Here is a 24,294-nt window from a genome sequence, read left to right as displayed (position 1 = left end):
CAGACTGCAACCTCGACCTGCTGGGCTCCGGCGATCCTTCCACCTCAGCCTTCCGAGTAGCTGGAACTACAGGCACGCGCTACCACACCCGGCTAATTTTTTATTTATTGTGGAGATGAGGTCTCGCCAAGTTGCCCAGGCGGGTCTTGAACCTGCGGGCTCAGGCAATCCACTCACCTCAGCCTCGGGAGGACATTTTTAAAGCCCTCGACAAATGATGACTTAACAGTATTCATGGATGGAACATGTTATATGATAAAGTTGGCGCTAATTCTAAAATCGGTCTACAAGTTGAACGCAAACCTAATGAAGATGCCAACAATGTTGGTTTTGAAAAACAAATCTGGAGTAGGCAATGCTGAAATGTCTACGAACGATTTTGAAAAGGTGCTGCGTCGGAGGGACTTGTGCTACCAGAGGCACAGCTTTGCATGACACTGTAGTGCTTAAAGCTGTGAGGTACCAGACTAGCGTTAAACTCACAGGGCACGTAACCAGCCCCACAACAGATTCCAGCCGGTGTCAGTGCTTGGCATTTGACCGAGCCCGCCTACGGTCCTCCTGAGGAAGAGATGGGCTCTTCAGTGAGTGGTGCTGGATGACTGGAAAGAGAAGTTCACCCATCAGAGAAGTAGCTAGGCCCTGCTTCGCGCTACGCACAAAAATAAAGACTAGATGGATCAAAACCTACATGTGAAAAAAACCAGAAGAAAATGCAGGTATCTACATTATTTGGGAAATAGGATAAAACCCATTAAATAAAGCAAAGAAATGAACTGATTACTATTACTACATTAGAATGAGAGTCTCTGCAGAGCAAAGTGCACACACATAAAACATTTAAAAGTCAACCTTTGCATAGCGAGACAGCACACTTAAAGGAACCATCCCTGCCTTGCAAGAAGGAAATACTTGCAATGTATATGCAATGTATATGTAGACCAGCGACTGATATTCAGATATTTTAAGACGTAACTCTTGTAGATCAGTTTTTTTATTTAAAAAAAAGACAAAACAATCGTGGAAAGATGGACCGGGGATCCAACACACAATTCAGAGAAGCGCAATGTGAGTGGCCAGTGATACATGAAAACACCCCCCCATTAGAAGGCAGAAACACATGTGAAGACAGGAGTGGCATCTCACACATCAGACTGGCAAAAGCAAAAAAATCTGATAATTCCAGGGGTAGACAAGGATGTGGGAAAACAACCCACTTCCAATGTTGGTTGGAGGTGTAGACTGACACCACTAAAGAGTAATTGACAGCAGAAAGCAGTTCTACTTAGGTAGCACCCTAGAGAAATTCTTGCACTGCGCTCACGGAGACATGCTCTGGGAGGTTAATTCTAACACTGGATGCGACGGAAAGCAAGTCGGAATGATCCCCGTATCTGGGAATGGGAACACATGATGCGTATTCACATGATGGAAAATTCCACGGCAGTCCTACTTAATGAACCAGATATACTTTGATAAATTAAATGGCATAGCATAATATGCAATAGACAAGCCGCTTATAGACACAAACAGTATGATGCCCTTTATATCCATTTTTAAAATACAACATTTCGACATTGGTCTGTCGTGTAGAGATAACTGCCTATGTGGTAAGAGCATCAGAACATGGCAGCCACCCTCAGGCTGGTGGTTACTTCGGGGGAGAGAAGGGAAGAGTCATGGTGGAAGGGAGCTGCATCTGTAATACTTTTCTATTTTTTTTAAAAGTAGGAGATCACAAATACAAGAAAACGTCAGTTTGTTAAATCTTGCTGGTAGCCGGGCTCAGTGGCTCAAGCCTGTAATCCCAGCACTTTGGGAGGGTGAGACGAGAGAATTGCCTGAGTCCAGGGGTTCGAGACCAGCCTGAGCAACTTGGTGAGATCTCGTCTGTACAATCAATCAAAAAATTAGCCGTGCATGGTGGCACGTGCCTATAGCTCCAGCTACTTGGAAGGCTGAGGCAGAAGGATCGCCTGAACCCAGCAGGTCGAGGCTGCAGTGGCCATGAACATGCCACTGCACTCCAGCCTGGGTGACAGAGTGAGACTCCGATTCAGGGAAGAAAAAAAAGAAAAGACAAAAAAATCTTGCCGGTAATGTTAACATTCATGGAACTGAACATCAAGAATGGTCAATTTTACTATAATTTTAAAATAAGATTAAAGACATAATTTCTGAGTAGTGGATACATGCATGTCTGTTCTTTCTCTCAACTTTTTACATGTTTGAAATTGCCCACAATTAAACATGATATTTTTAGAGTAAATTAGGTGGAGAAATGCAGCCTGGTTGCTGTCAAAATTGGGTGGGTTCGTGACTGAATAACCTAAAAGGTACAGATAAGGATAACATCAAGCAAGAGAGAAGGTTCCACGTGTGACTCAGAAATAACGGCTTAGTGATGTGACTTGGAAGTCTGAACTCAGCCCTGCTGGATGTTTTAACGAATACCTGACTAAATATCTGGAGGGTGTCCTTTCTTGACCTTTGAGAAGCCCACAGCCGGGAAGGATGGTGAACTTCAAAGATGACAAGTGAGGACTTAGAAAAACCTCAGTAGATTGGAATTATGGGCCACTTTCTATCAAAATGAAATGACCTGGGGCAAGTCTATGGTCTTACCTTAGGATCCAGAAGTGCCAGTTGCATGAAAGGGTGAGAAAGATATGTAGCTTTGCAATGGCACGCTGGAAAGAAATGCCGTGATTCTGGTTGACTGTTTAACATGAAAAACAATTTGATCATCGTAAAATAGTATAAATGTATATGAGACTGTGTGTGTACACGTGGATAGACAGCTGCCAACGTTATCCTCCAACTGCATCCATGAAAGTGAAGTGTCTAAAGCCATGCGCTAGGTGATCCGGTCCCGTTTCCTGTGTATCCACCCACACTGGCGTCCTTCTGACGATCCCTCGACAGCACACATTGGAAACAAGCTCAGGGGCTAGATGCTCAGGCGACGGGGAAAAGCGGTGTCTTGTGGTTTTGGTTTGCGTTTCTCTAATGACGCTTGATGTTGGCAGTCTCGTGTATTTATTGGCCATGTGTAGATCTTGGAGAAGCATCTATTCATTTGCCAACTTTTTAGTTGGCTCTGATGTCCTTTTAGCATGGCATTCACCTTTGAGGCCTTGTCTCTCCTTTCCCGGGACTGTGGGCTGCTCCCTCCTCCGCCTGATACACCCTTGGGTGCACCAGACACACTGGGGGCCAACTAGAAGATTGGGGGCACTGGTGCTGATGCGTTATGTCCGTGTGGTGCAGCAAGAGCCTTTGTCCTCAAGCTTGGCCCTTGGACCCACTTCCGTTAGCCAGATAAGTGGTGTTTCTTGGCCTGTCTTCAAAAAATTCCGGTTTCCATGGGCACTGAAGGAAAGGAGGCGTGACCCTCATCAGACCCTGGACAGGTGGGTCAAAAGATGGCCCGCCCGCGGAAGCACCTGAAGGCGGGCTTCTTTCTGTCTTGCCACTCTCATGGCGTGTCATCAGAGCATCGCTTCAGGCCCTTCCTGCAGCCCAGGAGGGGAGGGCGAGGCAGGCACTGCAGGGGGCGGGAAGGCTATTTTTAGGCTTGTTTTTCAGCCACAAAGGAAAGTGTCGTGTTCTTCCTACCCCAGCTGCTGGGTTAATTAGACTGCACTGGCAGCTGCCAGTCAGGGAGGTTGCAGGCCTCTGATGGATTCCGCCAACACCTCGGTTGCTCTGTGTGGAGAGAGTTCTCTTCTGCCACAGGGCCTGTGCCTTCCACGGCGACTTCTCGGGCTCTGGGTAGGAGCCGTGACCCTTGTAGCGGGCGTCAGCCAGCCCCTCCCCTGGCACTCCTGGGCGAAATTGTGCTCCAGGGTGACCTCTCAGGCTCTGGGTAAGAGGGTGAGGCCCTGTGAGCTGTGACCCCTGTAGCAGGTGTCAGCCGGCCCCCCACCTGGCATCTGCGTGGGACAGTGATCTGTCTGTGAGTCTTGTCCTCACTGGCCCTTCCTGCCCCCCGTCTCCCCTGGGTCTGCCGAGCACGCCAGTCCCACCTCCCAGAGCTTTCCCAGAGAGAGCTCGGCATGTGACTCGGCAGGCTTTGGGGGCACCCACTGCCTGGGCGCCGCAGGTTCTGACCTATAGCTTATTTTTTTTTCTCTTTTTTTGGCGGGGGGGATTCAGAGTCTCACTCTGTCGCCCAGGCTGGAGTGCAGTGGCACGCTCACGGCTACCACAGCCTTGACCTGCTGGACTCAGGCGATCTTCTGCCTCAGCCATCCAAGAAGCTGGAAACACAGGCATGTGCCACCACGCCCAAATAATTGTTTTTATTTTTTATTTATGTTTTTAAAATTTTTTTATTTATTGTGGAGATGAGGTCTCACCATGTTGCTCAGGCTGGTCTCGAACCCCTGGGCTCAGGCAGTCCTCTCACCTCCACCTCCCAAAGTGCTGGGATGACAGTCATGAGCCGCCATACCTGGCTATAGCTTATTTCTAACAGTCTCCATGGTCATTCTTGGCTTCTGGAGATATAAAGACAACCTCCATTCACTCAGAAGACATCTGTTGGGCACTTACTGTGTGCCGGGTGCTGTTCTAGGGGCTGGGGTGCCACCGTGGACAGGACAGAGGCCTCTGCCCGGGGGGCTTACCCTGCAGCAGGAGTGACAGTGCACAGCCGCCACTGGAGATGAAAACATTGTATGTTGTTGGATAGACAGTTTTCCAGCTTCTACATAAATGTGTATTTATTTATTTTTTTATTTTTTATTTTTTTTTATTTTATTTTTTTGAGTTGGAGTCTCACTCCGTCGCCCAGACTGGAGTGCAGTGGCTGCTCCCGGCCACCGCAGCCTCGACCTGCTGGGCTCCGGCGATCCTTCCGCCTCAGCCTTCCAAGTAGCCGGAATTACAGGCGCGCGCTACCACGCCCGGCTGATGCTTTGATTTATTGTAGAGCTGAGGTCTCGCTGCCCACGCGGGTCTCGAACCCGCAGGCTCAGACAATCCACTCACCTCAGCCTCCCAAGGCGCGGGATGACAGGCTGAGCCACCGAGCCCGGCAAATGTGTATTTATTTTTAGAAACAGAGCTTCTCTCTGTCTTCCATGCTGGCATGCAGTGGTGCATTCATAGCTCGCCGCACCCTTGACCTCCTGGCCTCAAGTGATCCTCCTGCCTCAACCTCCCCAGTAGCTGGGACTACGGCACCACCCTGCCTGGCTATATGTGTGTTCTTTAAATTGTAGAGACGAGGTCTCTATGCTGCCCAGGCTGATCTCAAAATCCTGGCCTCAAGGGTCCTCTTGCCGTGGCCTCCCAAGACACTGAGATTACGGCATGCGCCACCACACCTGGCCTAAATATTTATAATATGTTATATTACTGATATGTATACAGGAAGAGCATGTATATATTTTTAGAAGGAAGTGACAGAGCCGCACAGTGCTCCCCCCGACGTCCCTTTGCCCATGTGGTTCCGTACGGCCCTGGCTTCACATGTGAGGGACACCCCAGGGCTCAGCTCAGCCCCCAGCCATCCCATGGGAATCACAGAAAGGTGTGTGAGGCTGGCTGGGGTCTGGGGGGCCCAGCCCCGTGGCCGCCGCTTGGCCCTGCCTCGCTGCCGATGGATGGGGCTGCGTTGTATGACCTCCCTGGGGCTTCCTGGTCTACTGGCTGCAGGACCCCGACATTGGCTAAGCAGAGCCTTCTGGAAACTGCACGAGGCCCGGCCCGTTCCCCAGAAACCTGACACACACTGGGTTCTAAGTGGCGAGAATGGGGTGGGATCCACATGCCCCAGTTCCAGGAACTCAGGTTTTGGGCGGTCCCGCCCACCGGGCAGACAGTCACATCAACAGCAGAGCTGGGGACCAGCCAGGACAGCCCTGCAGATGGGTGAGAGCCCTGGAGGAGACCGGAGGTCGTGGGGTGCAGGGCTGTGTAGGAACACGCGATCCTCAGCAGACACTCGTCGGACAGCAGGCCCCAGCAGGGAGGCACCCGGCAGCCAGCAGCTCCCCAGAGGCCCTTGTGCCAAGTGAGGACCTGGGGGTGGCGACATCTGCCTTAAGTGAGCTGCGTTGGCTCGGCATCATCTCAGGGCAGAAAGTGGCAGGTTCTAGGTATTTGCTCAGGAGGCAAACCCAGGGAGCTCCTCACGGGGCGTGTCGCCGTCTGAGGTTCCCAAGAAAAACGTCATCGTGCTGACCCTGCTGGTCAGGGGATTGGGCTCCTTGAGGCTGCGTTTGACCTGGGATGCTTGAAACTTCCTGGTGTAGACCCCCAGTCAGCACGGACCGCACGTGAGTTCCGACACGGGGAGGTCTATAGCTATCTGGATGGTGCACCCGAAGGTTCTGGAAGCCTGTACGCGGCAGCTGAGCACCCTGAACCCCAGACCAGCTCAGAGGTCCCTTCCCCGGTCCTTCTCGCCAGTCCGTCATAAGTCAGGAACCCTCGGGGGCGTGAGAGGAGAGATGACCTGGCAGCTTCCACACCTCCCACTGTAGGCATTGGGGCCTGGACGGTCACCGCTGTGGGGAGGTTGGTGGTGTCCCTGGCCACTTCTCCCAGCCCAACCCCAGCCAAGACAACCTTGCCGAATGTCTCACTGTGGCAAAGCTTCCCACTGACTGCCGTCCCGGTTCGCCCAGGACTCGAGGGCTTCCCTGGCATGTGGGACTCTCAGTGCCAAACCTAGACAAATCAACCCCCGGGCTGTGTCATCGACGGGTCCTATTTCACACCAAAGACGAAAAGGAAGAAACCAAACCTGAACTGTCTTTGGGGGCTTCGGCAGGGGCGTCGGGAGCCAGGAAGCGGGGGCGGGCCCATGCCACTGCAGCATTCGTGGGTTCCGTGAAGGCTTTGTGGCAACATCCCTTTCTCCCTCCATGAGTCGGGCCGTTGAGAGGTCTGCTCCTGGTGTGGACCGGAAAGATGGACGCCCACTTGCTGCCTTTCTAGAAGCGAGGCTCTTGTTTGACACCCAGGAGTGAGTCTGAGTGGCAGACTTTTTCCTTAGAGTTGTAGGCTGTGTGACAGTGCACCCTGCAAAAGTGACAGCAGTAGCAAGGACTGATTTCATTTCGTTTTCCTCTGGGGACCCTAATAAGCCACAGCTGCAGGGGAAAATAAATTTTACTTTCTCAAGACAAACGATGTGAATAAAGTGCTCCGGGGAGCAGGGCTGAGAGGGGATCTGGTAGTGGGTTCAACATATGTAAACAGCAGGCTGAGAGATGTGTCCTCCTGTGCCCGGCCCAGCAAGTGCCAGAAGTATCTCTGTGCAGACTCATTGGAAGAGTCACTCACAGTCACGGCCGCCATCCTGGCTTACTGCTCATGCACTCGGGCCACCCATGGGAGAGGTTGTGGACCCTGGGGCTGCCCATCCTGCGTATGCTGGCGCATGAAGCAGTTGAAATAAAGATTCTAGACTCTGAGGCCGGGCGCAGAGGCTTCCACCTGTAATCCCAGCACTTTGGAAGGTTGAGGCTGGAGGACGGCCTAAGCCCAGGAGCTCAAGGCTGTGGTGAGCTGTGATCGTGCCACTGCACTGCAGCCTGAGCAAGAGTGAGTCTCTGACTCAAAAAGGAAAAGGTGTTCTAGAATCTGGAGTCCTGCTGGGCTCGGTGGCTCAGCCTGTCATCCCGCACTTTGGGAGGCCGAGGTGAGTGGATGGCCTGAGCCCACGGGTTCGAGACCCACCCAGGCAACTTGGCGAGACCGCATCTCTACAATAAATCAAAAAATTCGCCGTGCGTGGTAGCGCGCGCCTGTCGTTCCAGTACTTGGAAGGCTGAGGCCGAAGGTTCGCCGGGGCCCAGCAGGTCGAGGCTGCAGTGGCCGTTCCCGGTGACTGAGTGAGACTCCAGTCTGGGTGACTGAGTGAGACTCCAACTCAAAAAAAAAAGAATCTGGAGTCCTGGCAGGCCGTTTACAAGTAGGAGAATCTCGGAATAAATGGAAAATGGCCAGTGTCTTTCGTCTCCCTTCCGAAATGTGAGTGCCACTGAATGTGGTTCTGCTGGGAGGCTTTTCGGTGTTATGGGGCGCACGTGGCCCTGAGGCCTGAGGAGGCTGGCGCCTCTGGGGACGTGCGCTGCCCACGGGGACCCGAGCAGGCTCCCAGCCACGGAGAGGCTGTGCTTTGGGCTCAACAATGACTTATTCACCTTGGGAGAGTCCCCAACCTCACGTCAGTCGTCGTAAGGACAGGAAACCACCCACCTGCCATGGAGGCCGTGCCATTCTCCCCGGCCCACCGGCATGGAGGCCGATGGGAAGGCGCCTGGGGCATGACCCTCCTGCATGCGAACCAGTGCGGCGAGCCAGCATCCCTGAATCGCACTCCATCCAGCTCAGCCACGGCAGGACGCACTGTTAGCTGGAGCCACGGATGCCCTCCAGGGGCAGCCATCCTCCGGGGCAGTGCGTGCGGGTCCGGGAGTGGCCACTGCGGGGGGCCCGTGTCGGAGCCGCGACAAGGCGTCCCGTGTCTATGGGAAGAGTCAGGAATCGCTGTGGGAACAACGGGGCGCAGCTTCCCCTCCCGCTCTGAGAGCAGTCCCTGCCCCTTGCTCACCCCTCAGCAGCTTTGCTTTCCCGGTTCCTCCTGAGTTCAAGGAACAACCCAGAGCTTTGGGCTGGGCCCGGCCGGCCACAGGAATCCATCGCCATCTTCCTGAAGGTGGAGCTTAGAACCGTCGGAAAGAAGAGAAACAGCTTGAGGAGTCAGACCAGATCCCAGCGTCTTACTGTCTCTGGCTGTCTCTCGGATTTCACGCCCAAGAGGGGCTTGGGACGTGTCTTTTGGGTTTGACGTCCCCCTGCCTTCCTGGTCACGTCAGTGTGGCGCTCAGAAATGGCTTCTTGGCATTCCTCACTGCCGGTGCACCCGAGGGGGAGAGAGCTGCACTGTCCCCCTGGGTCTGATCAGGCAGGCATTGGCGTCCGGACGCTTAGTGCGTGACAGGGTAGGACCACATGGCAGCGTCCGGGAGGACAGAAACCCTTGTGTGGCGTGGGAACCACACCATCACAGGCCGTCGCTAAAAGGACAGATTACGTTGCACGTTCAAGTGTAACGTGCGAGGAGTTCTCCGGACTGCACTCTTCTTTCTGGAGGGGTTGCCTCTGAAGAAAAACCAAACAAAATCTCTCTAGGACCTGGCTGATGAGGACCTGGGACTTGTGCCTTCTGAGAACTTGTTTTCCGAGACGTCTGCTGGCCTGGCTGCAAAGGAACGACTGCGGTTTTGTCTGTTTCCTGATGGCCTGCTGCAAGAGATGGCCACAAACTGGGTGGCACAGAACACCAGCGTATCAGCTAGCAGTTCAGCGTCTCAGCTAGCCAGAAGTCCAAAATCAAGATGCTGGCCGTTGGCTCTCCAGGGGCCCAGGCAAGCGTCTGTCCCCTGCTTCCTCCAGCCACCGGTTTCCTGTGCTCGCGGCAGCCTTGTCCTGTCTCCCCTTGTCCTCACTCGCCTTCCCTTCTATGTGACTCCGAGTCTCCATTTTCCCTCTCCCTTCTCCGAGAAGGACGCCAGTCATCAGAGCGAGGGCTTGCCCTAAATCCAGGATGATTCCGTTGTGGACCTTCACCCGATTACTCTGCCAAGACCCTGTTTTCAAATAAGGTCAAGTTCCTAGGAGCCGGGGGCCAGGACATGGGTGTGGCTTAGGGGGCACAGTTCAGCCCACTCCAGCCACCGGGGAGCTCCATCTCACTCCTCTTCATGCCTCCAAGTTCTCTGTCACTTTTCTCATTGTCTGAAGGTCACTCCTACCGGCCGTAAGGCTAAAACCTGTTCCTAGCATTTGCCCATTCCCCCACGTTTGGACCTAAACATTGCGCCAGCCATGCCGGGGGGACCAAGGCGTATCCGGCCATACCCTCCAAATGGGGCACCTTGGGCCCTGGATGCTCGTGTCCCCGCAGAGGCAAACAGGGCAGGCTTGCCTCCTGCAGGTCCCCGCATATGAGAGCACAGATGGTAAAGACCAGGTAGAGCAACCGCAGTAGAGACCAGGCAGAGGGGACGCGGGAAGACATGCTGGGATACCCTGGGAAGAAGCCGCAGTGCCAAGGCTCGGAACACATGCTAATCGACTCGTTTTCTTTCTTTCCTCTCAGCAAACTGCCTAGCTGGGCTAGAGCTGTGGTCCCCAAAATCTTTTATGTTACAGAGAAAGCTTGGAACTACTATCCCTACACAATCACAGGTGAGTCCTTGGTGCGGCCACTGCCCCACTCGGTGGGCACAGGATGTGGCATGGTGGATCCCAACAGGCGGGCCACTGTCGGGGTGGGGCCTGTGGGGGCCGTGGTGCCGCCCCGCCCTTGGCTTTCTTGCCTGGGGTGGTCAGCGCTCTCCCAACGCTGGTGCACCAGGGCAGGTGACAGGGCTTAAGCTACGCAGCCCACTTCCCGCGAGTGACTGTCATAAGCCGTGTGGAGGAGGGGTGAGGTCTCGTGACCGTCTCTTCCCGTTTCCTCCACAAACCCCTCGCACTTTGGGGTGTGGTTTGTCTGGAAACAAGCTGTTTGTCTGACTGGCTTGTTTCACATCCCCCTAACATCGGACTGTAATTTGTGCAAAGATGCTGTTGGGTCTCTCTGCCCAAATGCTCCTTTGCTGTTCGATAACATGCGAATCTTTGCGGTCATGTCCCTGCCTGCACCTCACGCGATGCTAATAATCACCCTCTGTGCTGAATGCTGCACTAGGAACCACGGCCAAAAGCCTGTGGGCATTTGGCGGGCAGGGTTCCCACTCGCAGACGGCAAATTTGAGAGCCCACTCAGCACCACTACCCCACAGGCGCTCCCTACCCGTGACAACAGTTGCTTTTCCACTTAAAAGGTTTCCTTTGTGGCTGATGAGATACTCTAGTGGAATGATTAGTCTTTAATTCTGCTTTTACAATGCTCACTCTTTGGTTTTTAATTAGCCACAAGCCTGTAACCTAATTCCTGTCCTTATCTGCCTAAGCAGAAGTATCAGTGGAGGGAATTTCAAGGCAAATGTGGAGACAGTCGGTACTTACGAAAGTTTAATTTTTGGAAGGCTTCCGTAAGTGCCTTCTTAGTAATTATAGTTCATCAGTATTTGTTAGCTCTCTGGTTTTAGGCTGCATGTGAGCACGTTCTAAGTCATCATTTTGTCTCCTTTTTTCTCTCCTCTTCTTCAAATGAATGTGTGGAGCCAGAATACACGGTAAGTTTCATTTAGTTATTTTTTTCATGTCTGTCTGTGATCCGAGGAGTAATTGGAACGTCCCTTGTATTATTTGTCTTATCAATGTAATCATTTAAAAAGAACAATAATCAGCATCAGGAATATTTAAATAGCCACTGTTACACCGTTATATATAATGCAATAATTGGAATGTTCTCGTCTGTTCAAGCATCTGCATACCAATTTAAAGTGCCATGATAGTCGCTTGACGTAATTAACTTTTGCTTGTAATTTTTAAGCAACTTGACTGCTTTATCGGTGATAGTTCTCTATAACAGAAGAGCAGTTTCCAAGCGTGTGATATTGCAGAGATGATGGTAGTTGTTGGTGGACGTTGGGTAGACACTCAGGCTGGTGCTGGTCGCGGGAGAACCTCGGAACTGGGGAGACGGACGTGCAAACTTACTTAGAGGTCTGGGTCAAACCGCCTCTGCGCCTTGAAATAACTTAATTTCTTCCTATCTGAAACGTCTCCAGGGTTATCACGTCGAGAAAAGAGGACCTGCCTTACCCTTGTGTTGGAGGGTTTCCATTTCTATCATTTTCCTCAGTAGCCGCCAGGTCACGCGATCCCAGAGCTGGATCCACGAGCTGTGATGAGTGAGGTTTTGGTTTCGATCCAAACAGCCGCAGGAAAGAGAGAGGGCGAGAGAACGAGTCATCACGTCCCTGGCACGAGTGCAGCATGCGCCACGGTGCAGATGTCCAGTCACTTATTATCGGATGACGGGACACACACATGAGTGACAGAGAGAGGGAGAGCCCAACTCCACCCGGGAGCCAGGCGGCTGCGTCCTGGCCCTGCACTCACCGGCCCGACTTCCCAGGCAGGCGGCACCCACACCTGTCCTGAACTCAGGCTGCTCCGGCTCCCTTTCACCTGTCCTCTGCAGGATGAAAGAAATAAGAATCGTATTCAGCGTTTTCATAAAAGTAGAGGTATCCATCTAAAGGACAGTTGGCAATTATAGCTCCTCACGCAGGTGTATTAAATTATATCTTCTTTTATGAATAATAGGAATATAATACCATTCCCCCCCCATGCCCCTCACTTTGAAGAAGGCGATTTGTAGTGAAATGCAAATTTAAAATTTCAGAAGCCAAGGGACCACTGCTCTCCAACAAGCCCCTTAGCTTTTCTGAACCTAAGTTTCCCCTTTTCTAAAACTGGAATAATCCCTCCTTCTTGGAACCACTAGTAGAAGGTACAAAAATCTGTAACAGAGGAGCTGGTAGGGGGTCCTATTGGAAATCTTTTCTGCTTTATGGGTCATGCGGTCTCTTTCTCTCCAAAAGCAGCCTTAGATGGTATGTCCACAAATTGGTATGGTCACACTCGCTCAGGCTGCGGGCCAGACCAGCCCCGGCCGGCTTTACAAGCCCCAGATCTAATGTCTGGAAAGTTGCTAGCACACCGACTGCGTACAAGCAGGCCATTGTGCGGTTCCTGCCGCCGCCACCACCCAGCTCCCTTGCTTCTAGTAATTGTGTCGTCACCAAGAGGCCGACTCCAGATAGGCTGAGTCCTGCCTCCAGTACCCACTATGACTGTGCACATCACCTCTGTGTGCGCCTCACTTCCTCGTCTGTGCGTGAGGAAAGTGTAGTGACTATCTCATGAAGGCGACGTGGGGACACTGAGAGTCCAGGGACGTCTCAGCCGCACTCCACACATGGTCACGCGCATGTGCACTCCTGGCCCGTGCAGTGCTGCTGCGGCCGTCAAGTGGTGCAAGCTCTGAACTCAGGCTGCGGGGGCAGGGGGAGTGCACTCCAGTGCCTACCATGCAGGCCAGGCTGTCTAGGTACCACTGTGGTGGAGGGATGTCGGACGTGGTCTCCCTTCCCTGAAGACCGGTGCTGGGTCGTTTTATTTGAACTAGAATCAAGAGTTAGGTGAAGAGAGCACTCTGCTCCGAGGACGGTGTCCGCCCGCCGAGCCCTGGCACCAGGCCACCCCGGTTCCACTCGAAGTGCTCGTGCATTTGCTCTTCGTAAGCTCACAGTGGTGCCATGAAATGCGAGGTCGTAGGCACGTTCACAGAGAACGCAGCTGAACATGTGAACGCGCATGTCCACTTTGAAGAATATCAGTGAAAGCGCTGAGGGTCTGGAAACAGAGCGATAGCTGTGGGGCCTTATCCCACTGGCCCCACGGGGCCACTGTCCCAGGTCTGTCTCCAGGCCAGCCTCCATTCCTGCTGGCCTCCATGTGGGGTGGAGGATCCGTGAGGGATGTGCGGCCTTCACTTCTGCTGAGCCTCTGCCCCGGGCACTCCCGTGAGCCTGAGCACGCAGGACCTCCCTCGAAAGGGGCTTGCCTTGTGTCCTTCGTGCTTGAGAAGGTGTGGAGGCCGCGCACACACCAGGAGGTCATCACAGCCCTCTGCTCAGTGTGAAGCGTCGCCCAGGCCTGTCCAGGCCCTCGCCGTCTTTGCTCCTTTCTGCACATTCTTGCCCAGCCCCACCCATTGCTGTCTTTCAGGGTGGGGTCAGTGGTTGTGTATCAGCCACCAGTGTTGTGCAAGGAGTCATGCTAGATGGCTTCATGGAGCGATCGCCCCGTTGCTGGGGCCGCCGTCTGGTGGGAAGTCGTTGCATATTTCCGTCAAAGCCGAGGTCATCGCAGATCCTGGGCTCTCCGGAGGAAGAAGGGGCTCCGCTGAGGACACGGGCTGGCGTTAGACCCACGCTTGGCTGGACAGGCTGAGCTGCCAGTTGCAACTTGGAGTGGAGGTGGAGTGAGTGGCCAGGGGAATCCAGCTGCCCGGCCACCACGGGATGAGAGGAGGGCTCTCTGGGCTGGGCCCAGGTTTCAGGGACGGGGCCATGGTCCCCGCGGCAGGGACAGGAGAAGCAGGCACAGCCGTCTTGGGCAGGTGGCTTGGCGACGCGGTGCTGGGGGGATAAGGCTGTCAGCTTTAGTGAGTAAAAATGCAGACTGTCCAGGAAAATGTGCATTTTCAAATAAGCAGTAAATAATGTGTGTGCTTGTTTGTTGAGTCAGGGTCTCACTCTGCTGCCCAGCCTGGAGTGCAGTGGCATGATCAGAGCTCACCGCAGCCTCGTTCTCCTCGGCTCAGGTGATCCTCTCCCTTCAGCCTCCCAAGTAGCTGGGACCCCGGGCATGCACCATTACACCCAACTAATTTTTTTTTTTTTTTTGAGGAGACAAGGTCTCGCTATGTTGCCCAGGCTGGTCTCAAACTCCTGGGCACAAGTTACTTGCTCGCCTTGGCCTCCTAGAATGCTGGGATGACAGGTGTTAACCACTGCACTAGGCCTAGTATATAATTTGTAGTGTAAGGATGCCCCAAATGTTGCATGGAACCTGTTATGTTAAAGGTTGTTGTCTCGTATTTTATCTGGCAGCCCTGCGGGGAAGAGGAGAGGGTAGCCTGGTGGACCTGGGCTCAGAGACTCAAGTGCAAAGGTCAGGGTACAGAAACCAAGCCGACAGTGAGTCAGGAGGGGAATGGGCCGGGGCGGACGGCGAGAGCCTGTCCTGCAGTTGACAAACCAGGGCAGTACCAAGGCAGTCACCAAGGCTGGGGCATTGGGACCGACGGGGCAGGGCTGAGGCAGGGAAAATGGAGCAGGGAGCATCCTGACCAGCACAGCAGGAAGACACTTGTTACACGTGAGTGTCATGGTTAGACACACGCGGAAGGTGCAGGGAGGAGAAGGGCTGCTGTGGTTGATGCAGGAGGGCTTCCCGGAGAAGGTGGCACTTGGGCTGGACCTGCAGGGGCAGTAGAACCCCCCGCCCCGCAGACACTGTCCTGGTCAGCTGGGGAGGCCAGAGTTTCCTGGTGAGAGAGCTCGTGCTGGGGCAGGTGGCCGTGTCCTCACCATGTCCGCACATGGCTGGGAGTACAAGTCCTCTGGTCTCTTCCTTAAGGGCAGCAAACCCATCACGAGGACCTGCCCTCCTGACCTCGCGACCCTGACCACTCCCGAAGGCCCCACCTTTGCACACACCAGCCTCGACGTCTGGACCTGGGGGGCCGTCTTAGCCCACGGCAGGCTCACCCCAGGCCCAGGGCACATGACGGAGGAGGGTCCTGGCCTCTGGACACACAGCCGGCAGCGTGGTGCCCCGAAGGTCAGGCCAAGGTCTAGATTCAGTTCTCCGGGGGAAGTCACATTGTTCCCCGGCTAGTTCCTTTTTATTTTCCATCCCAGATTTGGATGACTTTTCTTTCCGTGTCCTTCCCTCTGACTCCCGTGTGCACCCCCGCCCGCAGCATGCTGTTCTCACGCCCGCTGCCCACCTTGTCCTCACCGCAGGCTCTCTTCTAGGTTTTGCGACAGATGCATTCAATTGCTTTTGTTTCCTGTCTTCACTTCTTCCTGATAGGGCCCTTGACCCTTGTGCTTTCATTCTGACGCCTCTTCTCGGTGTCCTTCCTAAGCCCCGCCCTTCCCGTCTGTGTCCCAAGTGAAACTGGTCTGCGCCAGCCTCACCCCTCGGACCCTGTGCCCGGCCCTTCTCCCAGGCAGCCCTCGGGTGCTAAACCCTCCAAGCAGTGCCCCTTCTCAGAAAGCCTCAGCCAGCACCAGGGTATCTGCAGGGCCTTGGAGCTTGTGTCTGACCATCCAGCTGGCTTCGTGGACTGCATGCTTCCCTTGGTCATGGTGAAACTCAGGCACGAGAACTCCCTGCTGGGGTCACCCAGGGCTGCAACCTTATTCCCGTTTTCAAGACATAAAGATTCCTCTGTCACTGTGAGTGACAGTGTGTGCTTAGAATCACATGGAAATACCACTGGCCCAGGAAGTGGGAAACAGCTTGGTTATGGGAAAAAGCTTAATTAAGCAGTAAACAAAGAACAACACAGCAACAGTTCACAGAGGACAGACCATCCAGCCAGCTTCTGAAGTCGGCAAAGCTATAGAGGAAGGTGCCTGGTGACTGGCTCCTTCCAAAGAGCTGATGCTGCTTCTCTAGAGCTGGAGAAGGACTTTCTTCTCGGTTGCAGGAGGCTGATCTCAGAGACCTAGAGTAAACAGTCAGTGTGGCGATCTCACTGCTACGACCTTCCTCTCCTCCAGAGCCTCTAGTGAGACGTCGTGGAAGAGGTCATGGCGAATGTGGAGCACCTTTGGTGGGCCGGGACGGAGAGTGCCCAGGCGGCAGTCAGCTGGGTGTCACCCGTCTCTTAATTGCCTGGATGAAGAGACAGAAGAGGAAAATGGAGCAGACCCGGGCGGATAACCCATCCCCAGCGAAGACCTCAACTACACGGGGCTGCCGCCAGGGGTGGGTGCAGGAGGAAGCCCAGCAGCCCCAGTGAGGGCCCACAGTCGGCCGTGAGCTACAGGGACACTGGGTGCTTTTGTGAAAGCGGCAGACTGGGACAGGAGCTTCCCCTGCAGTCAGGGCCTCATCAAGGGCGCCGTGCGTGTGGACGGCGACACTGTTCCTCGCAGACCCTCCTGCCTCCCCGTCAGCCTTCCCCCGGCCCCCACGTGACCCAGGGCGTGGCAGGAGCTGCCAAGTTACACCACCAGGAGAGTTGGGGCGAGGAGGGATGTGAGTTACACCAGACGGCTAGGACGGTCCTGGCAGAAGGAGAGCAGAGAGGAACTGGCCGTCCCATCTCCTCCGGAGCTGAGAGAACGGCCTCTGCGTGGCCCTTCTTGAGGTCCTGGGGCCAGGATTGGCTAGTCGGGAAGTAACTTCTGTCCATGCACCACAGTTAACCCTGGACACCCAGCGTGTTGCCTCATCTCGGGAAGTATTCCTCCAGAGAAATGGTCTTGCACTTGGGCCCTGGTGAGCAGGCCAGCAGAGATGCCCGGGGCTGGAGACGATCCTCACAGAGAGGAGGGGGACACGCGGTCATGGCATGAGACCGGCCACCACCGTCAGCCAGAGTGACCGAGTTAGAAACCTTCAGGGCCCAGCTGGGCTCGGTGGCACAGCCTATAATCCCAGCACTTTGGGAGGCTGAGATGAGTGAGCCCACGGGTTCAAGACCAGCCCGGGCAACTTGGTGAGATCTCATCTCTACAGTAAAATGAAAAATAGCCAGGCGTGGCAGCACACGTCTGTAGTTCCACCTACTCAGAAGGCTGAGGCGGAAGGATTGCCAGAGCCCAGGAGGTCAACGCTGGAGTGGCCCTGAGCGTGCGTGCCACTGCACTCCAGCCTGGGCTAAGGAGAGAGACTCCAACTCAAAAAAAAAAAGGCCCCAGAGTATTTAGATGGAAGAGCTGAGATCGTTCATTGTGCCATAGAGGAAGGTTCATGGCCAACTGAGGAAGGGACGAGTGTGCAGAACTGGACTCCTGGCTATCACAGGACTTGTCAGAGCCTTCCCCGTTCTCCTGTCTGCTGTGAGTCTCAAAAGGAGCTGAGATCACCACTCCCCACCCTCAGCCGTCCGTGGGACCTGGGATTCTGCAGGGCCAGTCCTCCAGAACGTGGGGGTTCCAGAAACTCCTCTCCGTCATAGCATGGTGTGCCACTGAACATGCTAGGGGGTCAGTTCTGCTCAGCGAATGTCATTTCTCTTCCATTCAGTGGGCCGATAGGTTATCTGGAGGTTCCTGTCACTCTCATTCCAAAGTGTTTTGGAGAAAGCCCAACAATGATGAGAAGGCTGTGTTTCTAGAACCAGGTGGCATAGACCATGGGGTCCCCTCTCAGCAGAGTCCAGCAGGACAGAGCAGCAGGGCCTGAAGGAGCAAGGCTGTGCCCCGGGCAAGGCTCACTCTGCGCCCGCCCGAGGCTGTGCCCACGCCGAGTCTGGGCACGCTTCAATCTGTGCATGCCCCACTTGTGCCCACCCGAGTCTGTGCTTGCCCAGATCTTTGCCCTGTGGAGCCTGTGCATGTCTGAGCCTGTGCACCCTAGAGTCTGTGTCCACCCAAGTCTATGCCCGTGCTGCTTCTCCTCCTGGGAGCGACCAGCCACCCAGGGCCCATTGCAGGACCCATTGCAGACTGACTCAGGGGCAGATACTGGCCCTAGCATGGCCCGAGCCTATCTTCCTGCCTCAGCACTACGACCCCCGAGGGCTGGCAAGATGGAACCCGCAGACCTGCCTGTCATGTTCGCTCAGATTCCCCGTTTCCATCAACTCTGGCCATGCCCAATGGCTGTCTTGAGCTTCAGAGAAAATTAACTCGGCCATCCTGAGGGAGAGCACAAGAGACAAACAAGCTGCTTGGGACACACGCATGCGGTCAGATTGTTTTCATTTCTTTGACGCCATTCCCAAGACTTCTCGGAGGGCAATCAGCGGAGAGCAGTTGTTTAAAGGCATGTTTGACAGAAGGCGTCGCTAGGAAGTGCTCTGTTCTGCTCTGTTGTTTATCTTCCTCTTGCTGAAAGTCGAGATTCCCTTCACAGCTCACCAGTGCCCGTGGCCTCGTGCTCCGTTCCATCGGTGAGAGCAGACAGCACCACGGGAAGGCTTCGTGGGCAGAAAGATAGATAGACAGAGAGATAATGGACAGATGGATGATAGATAGATTTATTTCTGGAAAAATAAAATGCACGTGAGGAGGATGTGCTTAAATAGCACATTTTGGTGTTCTGGCACATCTTGGTGGTTAAATACGGCGAATGCAGAATCGCCCAGATGCCCTTTAACCTTTCTGAGCACGAAGACGCTGTGGCCTACAAGGCAGTTGCCTGTCGTGACCGTCCAGGCAGGCGTTGTTAGCAGCCAGGATTACAGATGTGAGCCACGGCGCGTGGCCTGCAAACCCCGTTTTGTTTGTTTATTTATGGCAGGGTCCTGCTGTGTCACCCAGCAATGAGTGTAGTGGTGAGATCGTAGCTCACTGCAGCCTCAGCCTCCTGGCCTCAAGTGATCCACCCACCTCGGCCTCCCAAGAACTGGGATTACAGGCTTGAGCCAGGACGCCCAGCCTGCAAATCCAGTTTCATCAATGATCCCGTCTCAGGCCGAAATCCCCAGTGTGGCCTGAAGGACCATTAGTAGGATAGCACAGAATACCGTCAGGACGCATGTTGTCTTCCATGGACTCCATCGGGGAGAAAGTCAGGCCCACCTAGAGCATCCTGTGCATGGCACGCAGGACCCTTGTTGCTGGGGGCTAGGAGGGGAAGAGGGACACTTGGGCTCCAGGTGGTGGGGAATGGCTGGCACGAAATGGCTTCTTGGAACCTGCAAGGCCCTCGCTGCCCCAGCCCGCTTTCCTGCTGCTGTGTGCCTCCTTGACCCACCCCCGTAAGGCAGCTCTCCAGCGTGGAAGCTTCCAGCCTGCGACCGGAATGAAGTCTGGGTCGCTGGCCGAAGGTTCCAATCCGTGAGTGATTTCCACGCACACTCTTCCACACCCAGGGGCCGTCGTGGATGTGCCTCCGTGGCCGTCCTGGCCCGCATGTTTCCGTTGAAAGAAAGAACTTAGGTGCCATTTAAAAAGTTATGTGGAAACTCCAGACTGTAACGGCTCTCAGATCCTGCCCCCTTCTGAAGACTGTGAACACGTGTGAGGTACCAGGGACGGCAGCCCCGCTGAGCACAGTCCCCAGGCCTGCTGGGTGGGACACGTTTAGTCAGGGTGCTCCGCAGAGACTGAGCAAGAGGAGACAGTTGATGGATAGGTAGATAGACGGACAGATAACAGACAGACAGATAAAGAGAGGTGAATAGAGAATGGACAGATGGATGATGGATAGGTAACAGACAACAGACAGACAGAAGGTGGATAGATGGATAGATAGATAGTGGATAGGTAGAAAGATGACGGGGAGACAGACAGATGATGGTGGATTGATGGATGGACAGATAGATGACAGATAGCTAGATAATGGACAGATAGATGATAAAGCACAGATGATAGGTGGATAAAGAGGTGATAAGCCAGGCTCGGTGGCTCAGCCTGTCATCCCGCGCCTTTGGGAGGCTGAGGTGAGTGGATGGCCTGAGCCCGCGGGTTCGAGACCCGCCTGGGCAGCGAGAGCTCATCTCTACAGTAAATCAAAAATCAACCAGGCATGGTAGCACGTGCCTGTAATTCCGGCTACTCGGAAGGCTGAGGCAGAAGGATCGCCGGAGCCCAGCAGGTCGAGGCTGCGGGGGCCGGGAGCGGCCACTGCACTCCAGTCTGGGCAACAGAGTGAGACTCCGACTCAAAGAAAAAAAAAGAGGTGATAGATGGATGATAGACCAGTAGAGCGAGAGATGATATGTAGGAACATAAATAGATGATTGATAGATAATGATGGATAATAACAGACGATTGATAGATAAGTAATAGATGATAGGTAGACAGACAGATAATGGACAGATGATAGATAGGTGGTTAGATAATTGGTAGATAAAAGATGATAGACCAAAATTATGGAGAATCTCAAGACTTTTTTTGAGAGATAATGTGGTTACTTTGGTATGTCATTCGTTTCTTCATTTATTTTTTTATTGGATTTGGATTTTTCTGCTTCCTGAAAAAGTAGATGCTTATTATAAAATCCAGTCATTACAAAAATCTAAATCACCGAAAGGGAAAGGACTAGAATTGGCCACACCCTCTTCTGTGGGAATATGTTGGTGTCCTTCTCCCTGTGTCCCAGTGCACAGGCTAGTCTGCTTTTTCTCTTTTTGCACAAATGGGGCTGTTGTGGTTTAACACCTCACTGTTGTGATGGCTTGGGGACCCACCACGACGGACTCTGCCAGCTTTCTACTGCTGGGTTGTTCCCAAGTTTTTTACAGGACCAGAATGCAGTCCGTGAGTACTTGCTCGTGTGCAGTACTTTTTCACGCCTGAAAATCCATGCCCTTTCCCGGAGTTCTGGGTAGGGTTTTAAAAGCAGTCGAACAAGAAGAGTGTACCTTTGCCTTATGGCTAAGTTCAACTTAATTGTTGAATTTTAAAGGTACGTGGGTATTTCAGCATCCAGGGAACACTGCTGTGAGTTTCTCAGGTGGGGCCAGTTTCCCCCGTGGGCCTCTCGGGCAGCCCCTGCCGTCCCCAGCTGTGGAGCCAGGCGCATCTGCCATTGGACAGAGGTACACACGTGCTCCCGGCTGTTTGTGCTGCGACCATCCTGAGGAGGAGACCCGTGTGTTCAGCCTCTGCTCCCTGAGAAACGCTCATGTGCTTTCCCAATGGCCAGGAAGCAGGTGAGGCCACAAGCCTGAGCTGCCGAGCCAGAGAGCCTATGTCAGATCCCAGCTCCCTCGTGTGTGTGCTGTGTGACTCTCAGCACGCTACAGACCTCTCTGTGCCTGTTTCTTGATCTGTGAAAGGGGAATCGTCGTGGTATGCCCTTATGTAGTTGTATGAGGGTGATGACTCATAGATGGAGTGCAATGTGTTGGATACTTGGCCAGTGATCTGGAGTGGGTTCGGTGCACACGCTGCTCTGGTTCCCTTGGTGCTGGATCACGTCTTTCTGTCCCTGATGGGACGTGTGGAATGTTGGCTCTGTTTCCCTCGGATCGTTGTGTTGACCCAAGCCTCTCACAAGCGTGATGTTGGAGCCTCACACACTCAGTGGGACCATCTGGTGGTGGGTGGCGCCTCCGAGGTCAGACGCAGCATGACCTGGGGCCCGGCGGTGCCACTCTGGGCACACCCTGATCGTGTGCCGACAGTGTCCCCTCCCGATCTCATGCTGAGTGTGGTCCCCGGTGCTGGAGGAGGGGCCTGGTAGCAGGTGTGGGCCGTGCAGGGCAGACGTCCCACGAGTGGCTCAGCGCCACCCTTGCGGCAGCGAGCTCTCGCTTTGTTGGTTCACGCAAGAGCTGGCGATTTGGACGTGCCTGGGTCCACCCTTCGCGCTCTTGCTTCCACTCTCGCCATGGATCATGACTGCTCCCTCTCCGCCCTCCTCCTGGGGCCTCTCTAGAAGGAGGTGCCGGCCGTGCAGAGCTGGGGGTCCCACGAGCCTCTTCATGTTTCCCAGCCTCAGCGTGTATTTACAGCAATGCAAAACGGACTGATGCACTGCCTAGGAATGAAGACATGTCTGTCCAAAGACTTGTGCAGGAGTGCCATGGCAGTCCGGCTCATAATGGCCACACGGTAACAGCCAGCCCATCAGCTGAGAAGTGCCGCTGTCGTGGCCGTGGTACGGCCACACGACAGAAGAGTATTGTCTCAGAAAAAGGAGTGAAGCTGTGATACAGGCTCCCGCATGGTGAGCCCGGAAAACATGTTGTCAGATGCCAGAAGGGAGAAGCCAGTCACAAGAGACCGCGTGTTCTGTGACTCCGTTTATGCAAAGTCTGGAACAGACGGATCACAGAGGCAGGAAGAAGTGGACCGTGGCTGCTTGCAACGTGGTGGTGGGGGGAGGTGAACACCAGGCTTCTTGTGGGTGACGAAAATGTCCTAAAATCAGGCTGTGGTTGTGGTTGCACAACTCTGAGTAGACTTGAAATGGGTGCATTAACGGCATGTGAATAAAGCTATTTTTTTAAAAAAGGCCAGGTGCGGTGGCTGAAGGCTGAGGTGAGAAGATTGCTTGAGTCCAGGAGTTTGAGATCAGCCTGAGCGACATGGCGAGACTTTGTCTCTACCAAAAAATTAAAAATCAACTGGGTGTGGTGGCATGTGCCTATAGTCCCAACTTCTTGGGACTTTGGGCCAGAGGATCACTTGAGCCCAGGAGGTCAAAGCTGTGGTGAGCTGTGATGTTGTCACCGCCCTCCATCCTAGATGACAGAGTAAAATCCCAGCTCAAAGAGAAAAAGGGGCTGGGGGAAGCTCCACTCCTGAGTACAGGGCGGGCTTCCAGGCTCACCAGCTCCCTGAGAGCAAGGTGTCGGACCGAGGGCTGGGACCTGTTGCTTCCAAGCTTCAGTGGTGAGGCCTTACCTGCAGATCTTAGAGACACTGCTGCGGAGAGCTGTCTTTTATTTTTTATGTTTTTTTGAGTTGGAGTCTCACTCGGTCGCCCAGACTGGAGTGCAGTGGCCGCTCCCGGCCACCACAGCCTCGACCCGCTGGGCTCCGGCGATCCTTCCGCCTCAGCCTTCCGAGCAGCCAGAATTACAGGCATGCGCTACCACGCCCGGCTTATTTTTTGATTTATTGCAGAGATGAGGTCTCGCCAAGTTGGCCAGGTGGGTCTCGAACCTGCGGGCTCAGGCCATCCACTCACCTCAGCCTCCCAAAGGCACGGGATGACAGGCTGAGCCACCGAGCCCGGCTGAGAGCTGTCTTTATCCCACACCGCGCGTGGGTGTAGGGTGGAGCTGGGGCTGGGGTGCAGGAGCCTTCAATGACAGTGTCGACAGTCTTCGAGGGAAGCGTCTGGTTCTTCCAGAATCTCACCGGATGTGCAGGGCCCTGGGGCGCGCCGGCCCCTCTGCGCCCTCTGCCCCTCACCTCACATCCCCTTCCTCTCTGCTCCCTCTTCCCCTCTCGGTCCCCTCTCCCCCCCCACCCCGCTACCCCCTCTGACCCCCCAGCCTGTTGCCCCCTTGCCCCTCCTCCCTCTGCCTCCTCTTCCCCTTCTGTCCCCTCTGCCTTCCCGGCTTCCTCTTCCCCCTCTGCCCCGCCCCCTCCCCTTCCCCCAGCTTCCTCCTCGCGGCCAACTGCCTTCTTGTGCGGGTGCTTGCAGCACACCCCAGGACCTGGCTGTGGAGTTCCCTGGTCGCGGCCCTATCTCTTTAAGACTTTGGCTCATGGCTTGTTCTTATGGAGCCTCTTGTTGCCATGGCAACCCTGATCCATCCCTGGACCCAAAACAGCCCTTGGATTTTTTCCAAAGCTCCTGGTGGCATGAGTGTCAGCTCTGCATGCGCCCCGTGGCTCCCTGGCTGAGCTGCAAAGGCCAGGCCCTGTCTGGAGACGCTCGGGTCCTTCTGACATCTCCCTGGCGGCCTCCGGTCCCAGCCCCCAGCGCCGCAGGCCAGCGTGTCAGTGTCTGGCCTGGACGTGTTCAGCTGCCGCTTTCCCACGTGTTCGGGGTGCGGAGATGCCCCTGGTCCTGGGTGACCCCCTCCAGAGGGAGGCCCAGGCTCTGGACGGAGCTGGCCATGGAGGGGGCCGTGGCAGCCTTGAGTCTTCGGGCTCCAGAGGGTGAAGATGGTGAGGGGAGGCAAGGGGAAGGGAAGGGAAAACGGGGGGGGGG

General features: G+C 54.6%; 1 protein-coding gene across 1 annotated transcript in view; it reads left to right on the top strand.

Annotated features, from left to right (window-relative positions):
- Positions 1-24,294, top strand: part of PITPNC1 (phosphatidylinositol transfer protein, cytoplasmic 1) — a 94,557-nt gene that overhangs the window by 5,795 nt on the left and 64,468 nt on the right. The window contains exons 2-3 of the mRNA XM_008068595.1: positions 10,124-10,212; positions 11,200-11,207. Of these exons, the coding sequence (XP_008066786.1) occupies positions 10,124-10,212; positions 11,200-11,207 (97 nt within the window). The remainder of the gene's footprint in view (positions 1-10,123; positions 10,213-11,199; positions 11,208-24,294) is intronic.

The sequence above is a fragment of the Carlito syrichta genome, unplaced genomic scaffold, assembly GCF_000164805.1.
Source record: "Carlito syrichta isolate Samal-C Ts95f unplaced genomic scaffold, Tarsius_syrichta-2.0.1 Scaffold311267, whole genome shotgun sequence".
Taxonomy (NCBI): Eukaryota; Metazoa; Chordata; class Mammalia; order Primates; family Tarsiidae; genus Carlito; species Carlito syrichta.
Note: the sequence above shows the minus strand (reverse complement) of the source record. Positions and strands in the feature narration are given on the sequence as shown.